The 20,638-nt window shown below is 43.4% G+C and overlaps 2 protein-coding genes and 1 long non-coding RNA gene across 6 annotated transcripts in view; 2 read left to right on the top strand and 1 right to left on the bottom strand.

Annotated features, from left to right (window-relative positions):
• Window positions 1–20,638, bottom strand: part of LOC139533549 (beta-2-microglobulin-like) — a 296,734-nt gene that overhangs the window by 49,892 nt on the left and 226,204 nt on the right. The gene's annotated exons all lie outside the window — the stretch shown is intronic.
• LOC139533552 (uncharacterized) overlaps window positions 1–20,638 on the top strand; it is a 277,349-nt gene that overhangs the window by 53,956 nt on the left and 202,755 nt on the right. The window lies entirely within an intron of this gene.
• Window positions 1–20,638, top strand: part of LOC139533541 (serine protease FAM111A-like) — a 37,448-nt gene that overhangs the window by 13,191 nt on the left and 3,619 nt on the right. The window contains exons 1-4 of one of the 3 annotated variants that reach the window (XM_071331666.1): window positions 18,107–18,279; window positions 18,549–18,602; window positions 18,765–18,903; window positions 20,447–20,502. In XM_071331666.1, coding sequence (XP_071187767.1) covers window positions 20,464–20,502 — 39 coding nt within the window. In that variant the 5' untranslated portion in view covers window positions 18,107–18,279; window positions 18,549–18,602; window positions 18,765–18,903; window positions 20,447–20,463. Of the gene's footprint in view, window positions 1–4; window positions 2,731–18,106; window positions 18,280–18,548; window positions 18,603–18,764; window positions 18,904–20,446; window positions 20,503–20,638 lie in introns of those variants that run through there. The other 2 variants (XM_071331667.1, XM_071331668.1) reach the window with 2 other exon arrangements.

Genomic DNA, 20,638 nt, shown 5'->3' with positions numbered 1-20,638 from the left:
CAAGACGGTGGAGACGGCACTAACAAGAGATGGACGCTTCCATGACAATGTGTTCATTCAAACTTTCACTCTCGTTGAATCGGAATCAGATCAACCGAGGTATGTTGAGATGAATGTACTAGTTGACTGTCTGGATAAACAAACCTTCAAAATGATCCTGGAAGAGAGAAACGCCACACAGGCTCCAACTGCCCCTCCACAAGCTGGCTCTAACCTTCAGAAAGAAGACGAGACTAACTCCATACAACTCCCCATGTCTAACACAAGCATTGAAACATCAGCTGCAGGGGAGCCCCCCAAAAAACAGAAACATTCAGTCACAGTGCCAGATTCTGCTGAGACTTTGAAGATTCTTCGCCACCAGTTTGCTGATTTTGTGAAACAGATGAAGAAGAGGTACTATAAGAAGAAATATTCTGGGGTACTAAGTCATTTAAGGGGGGAATTTGGAAAGAGCACCAAGGGGTTCTCTGAAGTCTACACAGTTAAGAAGCTGATGGAACTGAGTGACTCAGTCTGTATGATCATTGTCGAGGGGGTCAAGCAAGGCACTGGCTTCTTGCTGTTTGATCATTACATTCTGACAAATGCACATTTGTTTATTAAAGATAAAATCGCGTATGTTGATAGAAATTACCAGATATTAGCCAAAGTAACTGCCACATTCAACAAAGAAAATCCCAATGGTTCAGGTGTGAAGGTGATTGAGGTAAAACCAGAGATCATTGACTTTCAATTGACTGATGTCAAATGTGGACGACATGTGGACTTTGCTGTACTAGAGCTTCAGGACGTTGACACCTCCACCGGTCTTCTCTGTAGATCTAGCCCAGATCCAAAGACAGGTAGAGTCTGTCTCATTGGACACCCAGGTGGAGGAGAGAAACAAATGGACTTCACCACCATTATTGAGAGAGAAAAAAGAGGTGAGGCTTTCCGAAGAGAGACTGGGAAAAATGACAGAATGGATATGCTGATCAATACATCCATAGAAGAGAATAGAGAGAAGTATGACATGCTCATGAAACCAGACAGCACTGAAATGACCTATGACACCTTTCTCTTCCATGGAGCTTCTGGCTCCCCAGTCTTTGATGAGTCCTGCCAGGTGATATCCATGCACACTGGAGGGTTTCCCTTCAAAGATGAAGGAGTGAAGAGTGTGATTGAGTATGCCATCCCTCTCTTCACCATACTGGAGAACTTTCTGATCGAGATGATGAACAGAAACAATGTTGAAATACTGACCAAGTTCACCAGAGAAGCCTTGACAGGCCTCCATTCGCGTGATTTAATTTACCATTTTATCAGACACCTGTTAGAGGAATGGAAGCCCTCATTCAGTGCAGCCTTGACAGCAGTCTGGGAAACAGTTAAGAAAAATGAGAACCATCTAAAAATGAAAAAACATCTTAGAACATGGATCATTTCAGAAAAGGAGGTACTGGAAAAGATTCAGAAAGCAGGAAATGAAGCTTTGAAAGAGTTCATGTTGGAAAACGATCTTGTCAAGTTATCCCAGACCGATGATGATGATGTATGGTTGAGTAATAGGAGATTGTGTTGCAAATACATCCAGTAGTATTGTATTGGGAAGAACACAACTATGTCCATTTAAGGATAGTCCACCTAAATGACAAAATGACACATTGGTTTCTTTACCTTGTAATGGACAAGGTATGACAGCAATCCATGCTTGTTAACCTGGCCACTGTTTTCAAATGCTGATGTATGTCTGTATGTATGTTGCTCTAACCTTAGTGTCTTTCAGGCATTTCAGGGTAGATTACCTGTTCTCAGACAAAGGTACATGTTTTTTCTCTTGAAGACCAGCTTGCCTCACCATCAGCCCTCTATATATCTACATAACCACCCCATACAGCCGTGTGTATCCCATCTTGCCTCACCATCAGCCCTCTATATATCTACATAACCACCCCATACAGTCGTGTGTATCCCATCTTGCCTCACCATCAGCCCTCTATATATCTACATAACCACCCCATACAGTCGTGTGTATCCCATCTTGCCTCACCATCAGCCCTCTATATATCTACATAACCACCCCATACAGTCGTGTGTATCCCATCTTGCCTCACCATCAGCCCTCTATATATCTACCTGACCACCCCATACAGCCGTGTGTATCCCATCTTGCCTCACCATCAGCCCTCTATATATCTACCTGACCACCCCATACAGCCGTGTGGAACTCCGTATAACGTTTGTTATTCTATCATTTGGGCTCCTGAGTGGCACAGCGGTCTAAGACACTGCATCTCAGTGCTTGAGGCGTCACTGCAGTACCTGGTTTGAATCCAGGCTGCATGACGATTGGCCCAGCGTCGGGGTAGGCTGTCGTTGTAAATACGATTTTGTTCTTAACTGATTTGCCTAGTTAGATAAAGGTTTTTTTTAAAGATGAAGGCCCTGTGACTTAACTCTACCCACAGTGGCAGTCAGATGTCGGTGAATGGTTGCAAGGTGGACACACAACACACATAACACACGTAACACACACACACAACACACACAACACACGTAACACACACACACAACACACACAACACACGTAACACACACAACACACACAACACACACAACACACGTAACACACACAACACACGTAACACACACAACACACACACAACACACGTAACACACACACAACACACGTAACACACACACACAACACACACAAAACACGTAACACACACAACACACACACAACACACAACACACACACACACACAACACACGTAACACACACACAACACACACAACACACGTAACACACACAACACACACAACACACGTAACACACGTAACACACACAACACACACAACACACGTAACACACACAACACACACAACACACGTAACACACACAACACACACAACACACGTAACACACACAACACACGTAACACACACAACACACGTAACACACACAACACACATAACACACATAACACACACACAACACACATAACACACATAACACACACAACACACGTAACACACACACAACACACATAACACACGTAACACACACACACAACACACGTAACACACGTAACACACACAACACACGTAACACACACACAACACACGTAACACACACGGCTGTTTGCTGTAATTGTCTGGTTCCTTATGATATCCTTTGTATTTTCTGCATTTCTATGAGACTTTGGGACTTCCTGATAAAATAAAGGTTCAATAGAACTTTGTAGATACAACTGTCAACATATCATTCAAAACATGTACTATTGTGTTCTACGTTTTTGTTACTTTGAATTTTGATCACTTGTCTTTGGTTTCACTTGTCACACATTTTGTTAAAGATAATAGCTCAATACTTTTTCAATGTTGGTTTCAACAATACTTTTGTACTCTTCTGAGAATGTCTTCATCATTTCCTTGTATAAGGTTGTAATTGTCATTACTTTGGAATTATGTATCATGTTGAAATTGTTATAACTCATTAAATGAAAAAGATAACATGTATAAAACTAGTGACTAATAAATAAATGTGACAATTACAGCTTTCTCATTGCTTCTTACTGCAAGTGGACCACACAATGGTGTGTCTGATCACATGACTGTGACCACACAATGGTGTGTCTGATCACATGACTGTGACCACACAATGCTGTGTCTGATCACAAGACTGTGACCACACAATGGTGTGTCTGATCACAAGACTGTGACCACACAATGGTGTGTCTGATCACATGACTGTGACCACACAATGGTGTGTCTGATCACATGACTGTGACCACACAATGCTGTGTCTGATCACATGACTGTGACCACACAATGGTGTGTCTGATCACATGACTGTGTACATGTATTATTTAAACATTTTCTGGTTCTGAAAACCTAGCCTCCATTATCAGGAGATTGGATCATTTCAAAGGATACAGGGCATTCTGAGGGCAAAAAACATAACGAAAGCCACAAAGTTTTATTGTATCTCATTTAACCGGAACCCGACCATGGAACTTGAGAAGAGAAATAACATGAATCCATTTAGAGTCGACAGAGTAATATTGTCATCCTGTATTTGATCTAATGTCCTGGCTGTAGAGCTTGTGATTTATATAGAAATATCTCTTATGGTGATTTAGCCCTCAACTACAGCAGAGGAGGAAACCCTTTCTTTGGCACTAAACAGTGTAGGGTGAGACAGTGGTACATGTCTATTACATAATCAATACTTTCAGTGAAGTGATAAATAAGCAGAAAAGTACATGGTATCTCCACCATGTTTACCCACAGGGTTTCCAGTAAAAACCCTGCAAAGTCCAGCCCTGTTCAAACATCATATTTACATGTATTTACTTTTTATTACATTTAGAAAAGCAACATAGAGAGACAGCACCAGCCATTCTTCCACAGTCACATTCTCCTAACAACATCAAGAAGAGCACACAGTAGCCTAATTTAGAGGTGTTGCTGTTTCCTGAAGTCCACGATCATCTCCTTAGTTTTGTTGACGTTGAGTGAGAGGTTATTTTCCTGTCACCACACTCCCAGAGCCCTCACCTCCCTGTAGGCTGTCTCATCGTTGTTGGTAATCAAGCCTACTACTGTTGTGTCATCTGCAAACTTGATGATTGAGTTGGAGGCGTGCTTGGCCACGCAGTCATGGGTGAACAGGGAGTACAGGAGGGGATGTTGTTTCCTACCTTCACCACCTGGGGGCGACCCGTCAGGATGTCCAGGACCCAGTTGAACAGCTTGATGATGAGCTTGGAGGGTACTATGGTGTTGAATGCTGAGCTGTAGTCGATGAACAGCATTCTTACATAGGTATTCCTCTTGTCCAGATGGGATACGGCAGTGCAGTGTGGCAGCGATTGCATCATCTGTGGTTCTATTGGGGCAGTAAGCAAATTCAAATCAAATCAAATTGTATTTGTCACATACACATGGTTAGCAGATGTTAGTGCGAGTGTAGCGAAATGCTTGTGCTTCTAGTTCCGACAATGCAGTAATAACCAACGAGTAATCTAACCTAACAATTCCACAACTACTACCTTATACACACAAGTGTAAAGGGATAAAGAATATGTACCTAAAGATGTATGAATGAGTGATAGTACAGAACGGCATAGGCAAGATGCAGTAGATGGTATAGAGTACAGTATATACATATGAGATGAGTAATGTAGGGTATATAAACATAAAGTGGCATAGTTTAAAGCGGCTAGTGATACATGTATTACATAAAGATGGCAAGATGCAGTTGTGGGTCTAGGGTGACAGGTAAGGTGGAGGTGACATGATCCTTGACTAGTCTCTCAAAGCACTTCACAATGACAGAGGTGAGTGCTACGGAGCGATAGTCATTTAGTTCAATTACCTTTGCTTTCTTAGGTACAGGGACAATGGTGGCCATTTTGAAGCATGTGGGGACAGCAGACTGGGATAGGGAGAGATTGAATATATCTGTAAACACACCAGCCAGCTGGTCTGCGCTTGCTCTGAGGACGCGGCTAGGGATACCGTCTGGCACGGCAGCCTTGCGAGGGTTAATACGCTTAAATGTCTTACTCACATCGGCCACGGAGAAGGAGAGCCCACAGTCCTTGATAGCGGACCTCGTCGGTGGCACAGTCCTTGATAGCGGACCTCGTCGGTGGCACTGTATTATCCTCAAAGCGAGCTCAGAAGGTGTTCAGCCTGTCCGGAAGCAAGACGTCGGTGTCCTGGTGGCTGGTTTTCCCTTTATAGTCCGTGGTTGTCTGTAGACCCTGTGATGGGGTTCACGTTGGGGTCATGATAGGGGCTGCACCAAATGATTGATGTATTATAATAATTGATTATGCTGATGTTGTATTAATAGAAGGGGCGGGGTTATAAGACCCTCCCCCACAACATTTATAGGGTCCTGGACCACAGATTAGCAATATATATATATTCATTATAATGTTTAATACTGTTCCACAGTTCTTTTCTAGTCTCTGCTTCTTATAAGAAACGGTCTGAAAGATGTGTGAGTTATTTCAGTCAAAACAGGGTGTCTGTGAGAAAGCGCCTCAAGGCTAAAAGAGATACATAGACACAGAATCCTGCAGGTGAAGAGATAAGTGAAGAGATAAGAGACAAGTCAGACATACCACTTTAAACCACACGGGAATGAAAAATTACTGCCGAGCCCTTAGAAAACACTGGAACTATTGTTCTCTCCTGCAAGTTTGTATAACTGTATATGCATGGGCTTGGTCTCATGAGTAGAAGGTGTTGACGTAGGCAGTTACATCACTAGGGGTTCGACCGCAAGCATATTAAAGCAACTTTGACCTTTTTTTATTTTGCAGAACTTACTCTGAAACATACGTGCTGTGTTTCTGTTGTCAACTTCTGTCTGCAATTGCATTAATAAAGGTTTAATTGATTTAGTTAAAGAAGATATTGTCTGATTGCTGATTTCACCAATAAGCCAATGATTGACAAGGAACAAGGAACCTACCCCAACACCTGCTACATACATCTCGTGTCTGAGCCTTTCAACTGAGTCTCAACTTTGTACCGACGTTTAGTCTGCTTGATTGCTTTGCGGAGGGAATAAGAGCAATGTGTGTATTCTTCCATATTCCCAGTCTTCTTGACCTGGTTAAATGCGGTGGTTCGCGCTTTCAGTTTTGCGCAAATGCTCCCATCTATCCATGGTTTCTGGTTGGGGTAGGTTTTAATAGTCACATTGGGTACAACATCTCCTATGCACTTCCTGATAAACTCATTCACCATATCATTATTATGAAGTCCATTGGTTGATAAGAGGGTCATTTCTTCAACAGTTCCTTTTGGGTAATTTAGTTTAATACAACTATTTATGTCACCTAATTGTAACATTGTCATAAAGAGCACGTTCAACTTCATTAAAAAAACATGTTTTCCCATCTCAAGAGGTTAAAGGTAGACTCAGTGAAATGACGAGCAACGAGCAGCTGACTAGGTATCCCCTTTCCCCTTCTCCAGCTCACCTGTTGACTAGGAATCCCCTTTCTCCTTCCCCAGCTCACCTGCTGACTAGGAATCCCCTTTCCTCTTCCCCAGCTCACCTGCTGACTAGGAATCCCCTTTCCCCTTCCCCAGCTCACCTGTTGACTAGGAATCCCCTTTCCCCTTCCCCAGCTCACCTACTGACTAGGTATCTCCTTTCCCCTTTCCCAGCTCACCTGTTGACTAGGTATCCCCTTTCCCCTTTCCCAGCTCACCTGCTGACTAGGTATCCCCTTTCCCCTTCCCCAGCTCACCTGTTGACTAGGTATCCCCTTTCCCCTTTCCCAGCTCACCTGCTGACTAGGTATCTCCTTTCTCCTTCCCCAGCTCAGCTGCTTTTACACTATAACTATTAGATGTTTAATGTTTCTTTTGAAAAAATTATTTATAAAGGAATAGTTTCACCATGAGAATTCAGTTCAACAGACACCCCACTGGTGGTTCACAAGAACAAGCCAGATCCAATGGCACTCAATGACCAGCTAAGCTTTGGTTGAATGAATCCAACTAGAAAAATCAGTTGTGATGGTGTAGTAGCTTACTGCTATGGCAACCACGTCTAAACCAGACACTGTTGGTGATCACTGCATATATAGGGTGCTGTATAAATGCCCCCCCCATGCAGTGAGGTAACATACCTGCCCCACCCTCAACTTCTGGAAAGGTCCTGTCTAAACCATGCCTCAACTTCTGGAAAGGTCCTGTCTAAACCATGCCTCAACTTCTGGAAAGGTCCTGTCTAAACCATGCCTCAACTTCTGGAAAGGTCCTGTCTAAACCATGCCTCAACTTCTGGAAAGGTCCTGTCTAAACCATGCCTCAACTTCTGGAAAGGTCCTGTCTAAACCAGAGACTATTATCACTGCATATATAGGGTGCTGTATAAATGCCCCCTACACACACACACACACACACACACACACACACACACACTCGTCGCCCATTCTCACACTAATCCTCCTTATTCACAGAACATGGTAATGAGATGGGAGAACACATTGAGAGGGATCTCATTCCTCCATACAGAACATTTCTAGATCCTTGATATTCTTTGTCTGCACTTATGGACCGCCCCCTTTAATTCAAACCAACAGGATTTCATGGAGGTTCAAGTCCAGACACTGAAATGGCCATTGCACAATGTTGACTTTGATGTGTGCTTGGTGTTATTTCCTTGCTGGAAGATCCACTTGTGGCCAAGGCAACCAGGTTTTTGGCAAAAATGTACGGGTACCGGGAAAAGTTCATGATGCCGTTGACCTTGACAAGGGCCCTAGAAGATAAATAGACGCATAACATCAAAGATCCACTACCATATTCCACAGTAGGTATGGGGTTCTTTTCTTCATATGTACCTTTCTTTCTACACAAAGCCCAAAGTGTGGACAAAAAGCTATTTTCAAGTCATCCAGCAAGTCTAAACCGCTGGAGATGAACTGAATAGGGACTTGCATTGGAACCTGTCTGTCCTGCTCTGTTTGAATGTGGCTCGATGGGGGGAAATAAACATAGTTCTTGGGATGTGATTGGTTCTGCTCTTGGGGGCGGCACGCAGCCTAGGAGACAGCACTTGTGTTTGTGTGTGCGTATGTGTGTGCGTGTTTACCCTGTCGGTAAACGCACCGGGGCCACATTTACGGACATAAGCAGGCATTTAGAGGTCAATGGCCCCACCATGTTTACCCACAGGGTTTCCAGTAAAAACCCTGCAAAGTCCAGCCCTGTTCAAACATCATATTTACATGTATTTACTTTTTATTACATTTAGAAAAAGCACTATAAAGAGACAGCAACAGCCATTCTTCCACAGTCACATTCTCCTAACAACATCAAGAAGAGCACACAGTAGCCTAATTTAGAGGTGACTTCTTAAAAACTATTTTCAGAAACTTAGAAACAATGGGAAACTCATCAACAAACACAGCATCTACAGCAGTCACACATATTTTCAACACCAATCCCTGGGATTTGGGAATCGACCACACTTTCCAGACATTCTTTACCCCGAACGCCCTGGATAATCTGAACAAGCAGTACAATGGACGAAAACAGGAAGTAGGCAGCTACGAACCAATCTGGACTAAGAGCCTAGTGACAAACTTAGGGGGACTCACCCGTATACCAAAAGCATCAGGCTTCGGGGCTTTAATCATATCTATAGTGATAGACATCGTCACGGCTTCCATCGAGACCCTGAACCCAGAAGAGGACAGCACAGACATTCTGCGCCGTGTATTTGCAGAAGAGAAGGCGTCCACGGTGTACAATGAAATGGAGGAAGCCCTCAAGAGATGTACGATGAACATAAATAATGAGGCTAAGATGAAGAGCGACATCGTGAATGCGGAGCGCAGACTTAGTTTTGCGTTGACAACTCTGAAGAACTCCATGCTAGATGGCCACATGAAGACTCGTTCACTCAAGATCTGGGTCAACGGAGCAGCCTTCCATGTCCAGTTGCTGATTCACCTAGCTCGACTGGAGGAGGGGGTTGACAGCCACCAAGCGCTAGCAGCCGTCTCAATCTACCAGAAAAACCTGGAGCAGCTGCTCCTTAAGTACAATGAATCTAAATCTAAGACTATTGTTGTAAAATATGACTTTCAATACGTTCCAGGCCCTATCTCGTACGATATTATGGATGAAGACATTGGTCAAGCTCTTTTTAGTGGAACATTTTACCACCACCTATATCCTCCAAACCTTTGGCCTCATCCAACAGTAATACTAAAAGCATTGTATGATGATATTTTAAAATATCGTCAAATTATACAGGTGCGAGAGCATTTCAGGGAAATCAGGGAAAATCTGGCCGAACTAATCAGTCAGAGAGAGTACTTCATACTGTCTTAGAGACTCCAGATATATATATATATATATATACTGTATATATATCAGATCTATATATATATACTGTATATATATATCAGATCTATATATATATATATATATATATATGTATATAGAAATATATAAACTGTATATATTTCAAAATTATGTTCCTTCCATTATTCAGTAAAAAGCCCCCGGTGCATCAACACCAGGGGCTTAAAGAATATACTCATATGCATTAAATCTGGATTTGACTATAGAGACTGATACTGGTTTACCTCATCGATGTTGTCTTTCCTAACAAATTAAACAGGGTGGTTATGTAGTTATAAAGTTCTGTATCTGTTGTCACACTGCCTACAAGTGTACAATGCATTCTTCTCAATGGGAATATCCTTAAGAATTACAATCAGTTTGCAATAAAATCACACTAAAAGCAAGTTGTCTTTTTGTACGTTTCATTATATTTACATTTCTCTTCTATAATACCTTTTCAGATAAAACATGACATTATTCTACCTCCATGTGTTCTAGAGCATGTTTATTTTCTAGGCAGTTATTTTCCTGTTTGAGTTTTGACTTAAATCTCCTATAACATCCTACAGCAGGACGCAACGTTTGAAAACATTTGTAAAAAAAAAAAATAGTTGTTGGTGTGGCTGCCTTCAGTCATTATGGTCCGGGCCATTGGAGCCAACCTGGTCTCAGAGCATTTTGTATTATTCTGTATGTAAATCCGAGATATTTTAAACAAAGTTTCATTTTCAATTAGTCGGATATTTGAAGTTAAAATCTGTACAAAGGCAAAAAGGCAATTTTTGAAAAAAGGATGATCCTTTCTTAGTAATCTACTGGAGAACCATTTTGTGTTTATGTATAACTTATGTATGAGTGAAGCTTTTAGTGAGAGGTTTAATGCTTTAATCTTTAATCGTTTTAGCCCCGAAACTCGTATTCTGTAACGTGTACGCAGTGAGTCAGGAAGCAGGTGCAGAAGAAAATACAAAACAGGAGCAGTGTACTGAATGTAACCTAACCCAATACTGCCTGATGACTGAAGCTACTGAGGGCTATATGAAGGGAGAGTAATCAGGGTGGTGATGAAGCTACTGAGGGCTATATGAAGGGAGAGTAATCAGGGTGGTGTTGAAGCTACTGAGGGCTATATGAAGGGAGAGTAATCAGGGTGGTGTTGAAGCTACTGAGGGCTATATGAAGGGAGAGTAATCAGGGTGGTGTTGAAGCTACTGAGGGCTATATGAAGGGAGAGTAATCAGGGTGGTGTTGAAGCTACTGAGGGCTATATGAAGGGAGAGTAATCAGGGTGGTGTTGAAGCTACTGAGGGCTATATGAAGGGAGAGTAATCAGGGTGGTGTTGAAGCTACTGAGGGCTATATGAAGGGAGAGTAATCAGGGTGGTGTTGAAGCTACTGAGGGCTATATGAAGGGAGAGTAATCAGGGTGGTGTTGAAGCTACTGAGGGCTATATGAAGGGAGAGTAATCAGGGTGGTGTTGAAGCTACTGAGGGCTATATGAAGGGAGAGTAATCAGGGTGGTGTTGAAGCTACTGAGGGCTATATGAAGGGAGAGTAATCAGGGTGGTGTTGAAGCTACTGAGGGCTATATGAAGGGAGAGTAATCAGGGTGGTGTTGAAGCTACTGAGGGCTATATGAAGGGAGAGTAATCAGGGTGGTGATGAAGCTACTGAGGGCTATATGAAGGGAGAGTAATCAGGGTGGTGATGAAGCTACTGAGGGCTATATGAAGGGAGAGTAATCAGGGTGGTGTTGAAGCTACTGAGGGCTATATGAAGGGAGAGTAATCAGGGTGGTGTTGAAGCTACTGAGGGCTATATGAAGGGAGAGTAATCAGGGTGGTGTTGAAGCTACTGAGGGCTATATGAAGGGAGAGTAATCAGGGTGGTGTTGAAGCTACTGAGGGCTATATGAAGGGAGAGTAATAAGGGTGGTGTTGAAGTCCAGGTGTGCTTAACGATGGGGAGCAGGTGTGCTGCGCAATGATGGTTGCCAGGTGATTGCAATGTGGGTTGCCAGGACCGGTGGTTAGACGAGCGCCGGAGGGAGCAGGAGTAAGCATGACAGTGCGGGGGTCCCCTTGATGTCCAAGGGAGGTCGGAGGGGTGTCGTGGGGGACGGCATCAGCCAGGGGACCAGGAACCACTGGCCTGAGGAGGGAAACATGAAAGCAGGGTGAGAGCCGGTAGTTGGTGGGGAGTTCTAAACGATAGGTTACCTCATTGACCCTCTGGAGGACATTGAATGGCCCCACACGCCAGGGGCTCAGCTTCCGACAGAGCAGGCGGCAGGTTCCTGGTGGAGAGCTAGACGAGATCCCCAGTATGTAACACGGGAGCCTCACTGCCTTTGAGGTGTCTCGCTGAAATTCTTACTCTTTCAAATGACCGCTGCACTTGAACATGTTTAGTTGTTGGAAGTTTGAGCTTAGTTTTTTCTGCTTTTGTTCTAAGTAGTCACTGAACGTCTGGGGGTGACGTAATTAGGTTTGTGGTACTGAAAGATTTCACTTTCTCCCCTCGGGAAATAATAGCAGCACAAATGTTGCATAGTGCCTTTTTATTATCTTCCTTTGAAACTTCAAAATAGACCAACACAGCAGACATTGTGGGCCAGGTTAGGAATGCTGTGTTGCACGTGTAGCGCTGTATTTTTCGTGGCGTCATTACGTCATCTACCTGCGTTATACAGGTATGCATGTCAACTTTGACATCGGTTTTGCACATCGGTAACTATACCAAGAGCCAATGCCGACGTTGACATTTTTAGAGAGAATGATTATTGCTTCAATATATCCACATAATTTTCCTACCTCATGATGCTATCTATTTTGTGACGTGCACCAGTCCCTCCTGCAGCAAAGCACCCCAACAACATGATGCTGCCACCCCCGTGGTTCACGGTTGGGATGGTGTTCTTCGGCTTGCAAGCCTCCCCCTTTTTCCTCCAAACATAACGATGGTCATTATGGCCAAACAATTCTATTTTTGTTACATCAGACCAGAGGACATTTCTCCAAAAAGCACGATCTTTGTCCCCATGTGCAGTTGCAAACCATAGTCTGGCTTTTTTATGGTGGTTTTGGAGCAGAGGCTTCTTCCTTGCTGAGTGGTATTTCAGGTTATGTCGATATAGGACTCAGTTTACTGTGGATATAGATACTTTTGTACCTGTTTCCTCCATCATCTTCACAAGGTCCTTTGCTGTTGTTCTGAGATTGATTTGCACTTTTCGCACCAAAGTACAATCATCTCTAGGAGACAGAATGCGTCTCTTTCTGAGTGGTATGACGGCTGCGTGGTCCCATGGTGTTTATACTTGCGTACTATTGTTTGTTCAGATGAACGTGGTACCTTCAGGCGTTTGGAAATTGCTCCCAAGGATGAACCGGATGACTGCGTGGCCATGCATGCCTCCAACTCAATCATCAAGTTTGCAGACGACACAGGAGAGGGGTGAGAACGCACCCTTGTGGAGGCCCCAGTGTTGAGGATCAGCGGGGTGGAGATGTTGTTTCCTACCCTCACGCCCTTGGGGCGTCCCGTCAGAAAGTCCAGGACCCAGTTGCACAGGGTGGGGCCGAGACCCACCAGCCAGCTGGTCTGCGCATGCTCTGAGGACGCGGCTAGGGATGCCATCTGGGCCGGCAGCCTTGCGAGGGTTAACACGTTTAAATGTTCTACTCACGTTGGCTGCAGTGAAGGAGAGCACGCAGGTTTTGGTAGCGGGCCGTGTCGGTGGCACTGTATTGTCCTCAAAGCGAGCAAAGAAGTGGTTTAGTTTGTCTGGGAGCAAGACATCGGGGTCCGCGACGGGGCTGGTTTTCTTTTTGTAGTCCGTGATTGACTGTAGACCCTGCCACATACCTCGCGTGTCTGAGCCATTGAATTGCGACTCTACTTTTTTTTTGAATTGCGACTCTACTTTCCTTGCGGTGGGAATAGCTAAACTGTTTGTATTCGGTCATGTTTCCGGTCGCCTTGCCCTGATTAAAAGCTGTGGTACACTCTTTCAGTTTTGCGCGAATGCTGCCATCAATCCACGGTTTATGGTTGGGGAAGGTTTTAATAGTCACCATGGGTACAACACCACCGACGCACATCACCGAATCAGCATATACATCAATGTTGTTGTTCGACGCTATCCGGAACATATCCCAGTCCACGTGATCATACCAATCTTGAAGCGTGGAATCAGCGTTGAACAGACCTGAGCACGGGCGTTTCCTATTTTAGTTTCTAATGCACCCCGTGCCCAGTCTTTCTGTAGCTGAGTACATCAACTAATTCCTGGTTTATCGGTTTGTATGTTTTGTTGATAGAATGCTGACATCAAAACACTGGTATTTTGAGCTTTTGATTCTGGTTTTATGTCATTGTGCCAAGTCATAATTTCCCCCATGAATTCTTTATTTGATCTGAATTCTACGTCAGCAGTGAAATGTTGCCCAATTTTATCTAGTTTGCTCAATTTTTCCCATAATCGAGACGAATTGGTAGAATGCTCATGCACTTCTTTCAGCACCTTCATGGATTTATTAAAATCCTCTAGCTCTGCTTTACAGAGAGAATCGTCTGTCGCCATATCAATAGTTATTATTCCCTAACCTCTCCCGACGGTGTCCAGGGTATTTTAGATTTCTTCACTCCCGTCTATAATACACACCGTCTAACAACTATTTTCCAAGGTAGCGCTACCCACTTCTCCGTGGAATAGTTATGGTTTTTGGGCCTATTATTGGGCACGTCACTTAATACCTTGTATTAGAACCAATACTATAGCGTCCGCAAATGTATTACTGGAGAATACGGATGACCTAATGTCTTATTCCAGTGTTGCGTGTTAAATATCACTGTTGTTGACAACACATATTACCGAAATGATTCACACTTGTCGTCCTATGTCCACATAATCTGTCACGGTTCACCGCCCCAACAGGGCATAAACCAACCTCCCTCCTTATTGCTACTGCTCATATACTTGAATCATGTTATCTTTCTCCTTTACTAACCATGGAGGAGGCTCTCCTCCGGTTACAGGTTTAGCAGGGAACCAACTCCACCCGGGTCTTACCCCCTAGGGCTGACCCTCTACAGATACTAACCTGTTTGGGCTTACCTTCCGGGACTTGTGTACCAGTGCTTGTGTAAATATGTTTTGGTCGATTCAGCTGTTCGATCCTTTGGGAAGAATAAACTTGGTTTAAGCTGTCATAGTGTCCGTCGAGTTCTTACTCTGATAATAAGAAGCTAACAGTTGGTGCTGCGAGCAGGGTTCACCACGATTTGCAGTCGAACTAGAGATTCTGAATCAGTGAAACAGGAGCCGGCACCAGAAACAAGGTAGGCACAGTTCCTACACCTGTTATCACTAATTCTGACATCTTGGGGAGATGAGAGTCATAGGCTGAACCAATTATAGGACAAGGACCCAGAAAGCCTGAGCTTTTTCAGTAGTCCCATTGTATTATGACCGGTCGTAGCTTTGTGAAACTGCTATAGCGAGCAGCCCCCTCTGCTGGACAAAACAAGCACAACTCGATTGAGATGTCAACCGGTAGGCTCTGCTGCCCGGTATTTCTTGCCAAGTAAAATAATATTTCACTTTGCAGTCTGTTTTTAATGCACTGTTAAAAACGGGTACATTTCCGGGTACAGCTTCAACCGGGGACAGGCCACCAAAAATGGGGACGTCTGGTCACCCTACATTGCCTGCCCATATTTGCTAAATATGTTTTACATTTTTGCCGTCCACATTGTTCTTATTACATGTATTCCAACAAGTCCGGGCGATAACAGCCTCCACTGATAACTCCAGTTTAGATAACAGCCTACACTGATAACTCCAGTTTAGATAACAGCCTACACTGATAACTCCAGTTTAGATAACAGCCTACACTGATAACTCCAGTTTAGATAACAGCCTACACTGATAACTCCAGTTTAGATAACAGCCTACACTGATAACTCCAGTTTAGATAACAGCCTACACTGATAACTCCAGTTTAGATAACAGCCTACACTGATAACTCCAGCTTAGATAACAGCCTACACTGATAACGCCAGCTTAGATAACAGCCTACACTGATAACTCCAGTTTAGATAACAGCCTACACTGATAACTCCAGTTTAGATAACAGCCTACACTGATAACTCCAGTTTAGATAACAGCCTACACTGATAACGCCAGCTTAGATAACAGCCTACACTGATAACTCCAGTTTAGATAACAGCCTACACTGATAACTCCAGCTTAGATAACAGTCTACACTGATAACTCCAGTTTAGTTCCCAAGTTTCTAAACCATACCAAACCTCCAAGTTTCTAAACCATACCAAACCTCCAAGTTTCTAAACCATACCAAACCTCCAAGTTTCTAAACCATACCAAACCATATTTGGTATAGTGTCGCCGTACTATTTTAATTGAGGAAGTTTTAAAAACAATAATCATTAGGATGTTTTAGTGATCCGCAGTAGACGCCCCCCAGCCTTCAGACGTGAGCTAAACAGCGCACTTGAACCTAATATGTGTTTTCAGGCTATGAATTAAAGTGAACTTGTAATTTCCAAACGTTTAGCTCAGTTGTGTTTTTTTGATTACCTTTATTTAACTAGGCATGAACAAATTCTTATTTTCAATGATGGCCTAGGAACAGTGGGTTCATAATGACAGATTTTTACCTTCTCAGCTCGGGAGTTCGATCTTGCAACCTTTCGGTTACTAGTCCAACGCTTTGACCACTGGGCTACCTGTCGAATTGCGATCAATTAACAGCAAGGGTTGCATTAAGGGTTGCATATTTTTAATGATGCATTTGGATATTCAATTCATTCGCACATAAGGTAAACAAAAGCAATAACTGTAAAAGTTGATACATGTAGGCCCTTAATATATAGGCCATGCCCAGCACTTTGTTCAACTTATCGAATCAGTTGTTTTCTTGCTCAAACCGTGAGCAACAAAACACCTGTCAAACTCAGACATTTCTCTCAAAACACAAGGATGGTGATTCGCATGGGACTAGTATTACCTCCCGGGTGGCGCAGTGGTCTAGAGCACTGCATCGCAGTGCTAGCTGCGCCACCAGAGTCTCTGGGTTCACGCCCAGGCTCTGTCGCAGCCGGCCGCAACCGGGAGGTCCGTGGGGCGACGCACAATTGGCATAGCGTCGTCCGGGTTAGGGAGGGTTTGGCCGGTAGGGATATCCTTGTCTCAGTATGTAAAATGTAATAAAATGTATGCACTCTACTGTAAGTCGCTCTGGATAAGAGCGTCTGCTAAATGACTAAAATGTAAAAAAAATCAGAGGACTTTGCAGTTTGCCAAAAATTAGTAGGTTATTCTGGCTGGAATTGTTACTCTCCTGCCATGTAAAAATTACTGCCATGGCAGATACGGACGGGACTAAAAATTAGTACAGATGTGGTGTTTTTAATTACATTACCCGACCTCGCCCAGTAAAACTAATCGTGTCCGAATAGAGCTACTGACTCTTCTGTCTCACCATTCACTCCACCCTGACTACATCGCACCAAACGACGAGTATCACACACCGGGAATCTTCCCCCTCAACTGGTTCTCCTTCACATTTACAGCTCCCCCGGTAATCACTCCTTTCAATGGCACCCTGTTCCTAAGAACAAATCAAACAACCGATCTTGTCCCAAGTTGCTATTGAGCGCCAGATCCCTCCAAGGTGGAAGAAGTAGACATCACAAGCCCACTACAGATTTTAGGTTTGATAAAATAGAGCCCTGAATGTCACTAACGGTGCATTTGTAAATTCACTCTGGCTATCTACTCCGATTTCAGAGCACTCTCATCCGAGTGTGTCAGAGAGCAGAATAACTGTTGAATTTAATAAGAACTCTCAACACCCGTTGAAAATGGCCGTTGTCAGTAGAAGGCGTCAAAAAAAGAGCGCGTAATTAAATTGTTGCCAGCGTGACGAAACCTAGCGCGCAATGTAGACGTCAAAGAACGCCGCAGTTCACGGGTAAAGTTGTGGGTGAAACCATTCACTTCAGGAAAAGGGGTGATTATAAATAAAAGTTTCCTTTCATTATGTGTTGTTATATTCATAAGAATTATTTGCTGCCATTGTAGTAAGGTTGGCAATACGAGAGGTCTTCGGACGTACCATTTTTGTATTATTTTCTTTGAATGAACAACTAGTGGGTTTTGAGTACTTCTCCCCTATTTGGGAAGTTGGTCTACCTGCTCCTCAGTCTGAGAGAGATATTCTGAGAGCCTGTTAGTGTCTTCTTCCTCTGTATATAAAAACTGTATAACACAGTAGTCTCTTTGGAAAACGGGTTCATATATCATAAAGTCAATAGCGAATGTGACTATGTATATATTTATTTAGCCGTTAATGTATTTAAGACATGTTTCGGTAAGTTAACCAAGTTTTTGCTGGCTGAGCTAGCCATGTTAATGACGAGCTAACTAACACCGTCTGTCACTGCACTAATGTTACAATGTTTCGCTAGCTATTGCTAGCAGGTGATTTATTGAAATATTAAGTGAATGTTTATTTTCTTACTACCTTAAAAAAAGGTTTATATAAAAAAGTTTGTACTTGTGCTCTGTATTTATGGATTAATGTCACTTCACATTACTGTTGCTCCTATCTAAAATATATATTGTGTCCTACCTAACCAGTGAACGTGTGGCTGTGACCGTCCTGTCATCACTGTTTTATATCTTTTACTGCAGGTATGCTTTTCTGTATTTTTGTTATTTTCTAAACACAACGCATGTATACTATACGATCACTTTGTGGATTGAGTCTGAGAGAGATATTCTGAGAGTACTGAACATGTGGCTGTGACCATCCTGTCAATGCCTGTCATCACTGTTTTATATATTTTACTGCAGATAAAAACCAAGTCAACCTGAAGTGTGGTTGTCCATGTGCCTTTCTTCTCGGGGGTTATGTGAAGTTGGTTACACCAGCAGCACAGTTAGTCACCTACGCTCTAGACAACATGAAAACAGCCTAACCTGCTCTGCAAGGGTGAGTAAAATGATCCGAGTGATGTGTTCTCTCATTTGTCTCTGGAAGTAGCTAGCAAGCCTGTTAGCGGGTGCTTGACTGCCGTTGTGAAGCCGGATCAACCCTACTCCACGGCCAGAGCGTCCAGTGAGATCTCTGAACCCTCTGAGAGCGAAACGCTCTGAATTTATGACCGGACAATCTGACAACGCTCTGAATTTATGACCGGACAATCTGACAACGCTCTGAATTTACAAACACCCAGCGCGCACTCTGGCACTCCAGATTGAATTTACGAACACACCCTGTGTTGTTACACAATAGTATGGAGGTAATAACACAAGTTAATCAATCCAATTTTATACAGCACCCTATATATGCAGTGATCACCAACAGTTTCTGGTTTAGACGTGGTTGCCATAACATTACGCCACGTTTTGATCATCATTGTAAAGCCTAGTTATTTGGTTGCTTCGACAGTCATTTTTGAAAGTATACAACTTGATTAGTGATGAATTTACATTTGTCCCTCATTTCAAGATCCGACCCTGTTACGTACTTGAACTGAACTCTCATTTTAATATGGAGAAACTATTCTTTTATAAAAAATGTTTCAAAAGAAACATTTAACATCTAATAGTTATAGTGTAAAAGCTGCTGACCTGGGGAAGGGGAAAGGGGATACCTAGTCAGCAGGTGAGCTGGGGAAGGGGAAAGGGGATACCTAGTCAACAGGTGAGCTGGGGAAGGGGAAAGGGAATACCTAGTCAGTAGGTGAGCTGGGGAAGGGGAAGGGGGATACCTAGTCAGCTGGGGAAGGGGAAAGGGGATACCTAGTCAGCTGGTGAGCTGGGGAAGGGGAAAGGAGATACCTAGTCAACAGGTGAGCTGGGGAAGGGGAAAGGGGATACCTAGTCAACAGGTGAGCTGGGGAAGGGGAAAGGAGATACCTAGTCAGCAGGTGAGCTGGGGAAGGGGAAAGGGGATACCTAGTCAGTAGGTGAGCTGGGGAAGGGGAAAGGGGATACCTAGTCAACAGGTGAGCTGGGGAAGGGGAAAGGGGATACCTAGTCACTAGGTGAGCTGGGGAAGGGGAAAGGAGATACCTAGTCAGCAGGTGAGCTGGGGAAGGGGAAAGGGAATACCTAGTCAGCAGGTGAGCTGGGGAAGGGGAAAGGGGATACCTAGTCAACAGGTGAGCTGGGGAAGGGGAAAGGGGATACCTAGTCAACAGGTGAGCTGGGGAAGGGGAAAGGGGATACCTAGTCAGTAGGTGAGCTGGGGAAGGAGAAAGGAGATACCTAGTCAACAGGTGAGCTGGGGAAGAGGAAAGGGGATACCTAGTCAGCTGCTTGTTGCTCGTCATTTCACTGAGTCTACTTTGAACCTCTAGAGAAGGGAAAACATGTTTTTTTTAGGAAGTTGAACGTGCTCTTTATGACAATGTTACAATTAGGTGACATAAATAGTTGTTTTAAACCAAATTACCCAAAAGCACTATTGATGGAATGACCCTCTTATCAACCAATTGACTTAATAATAATAATATTGAATAATTTCACAGGTCATTTTACAGGTCCAATGGCAGCCATGGTGAAGTCTGAGCCGCTTGAGAGCGATGTAAGTTAAGTTATTTTAGTTTTAATTTAAGCATGATTTTGATGGTTCACATAATAAAAACATAATCAGCATCAAGGACAGAGGGATCTTATCGTGTGTGTATATATTTATACTGTTTCTCAATATGATGAAAATA

The sequence above is a fragment of the Salvelinus alpinus genome, chromosome 11 (assembly GCF_045679555.1).
Source record: "Salvelinus alpinus chromosome 11, SLU_Salpinus.1, whole genome shotgun sequence".
Lineage (NCBI taxonomy): Eukaryota > Metazoa > Chordata > Actinopteri > Salmoniformes > Salmonidae > Salvelinus > Salvelinus alpinus.
This window is presented reverse-complemented; position numbering and strand designations above follow the sequence as displayed.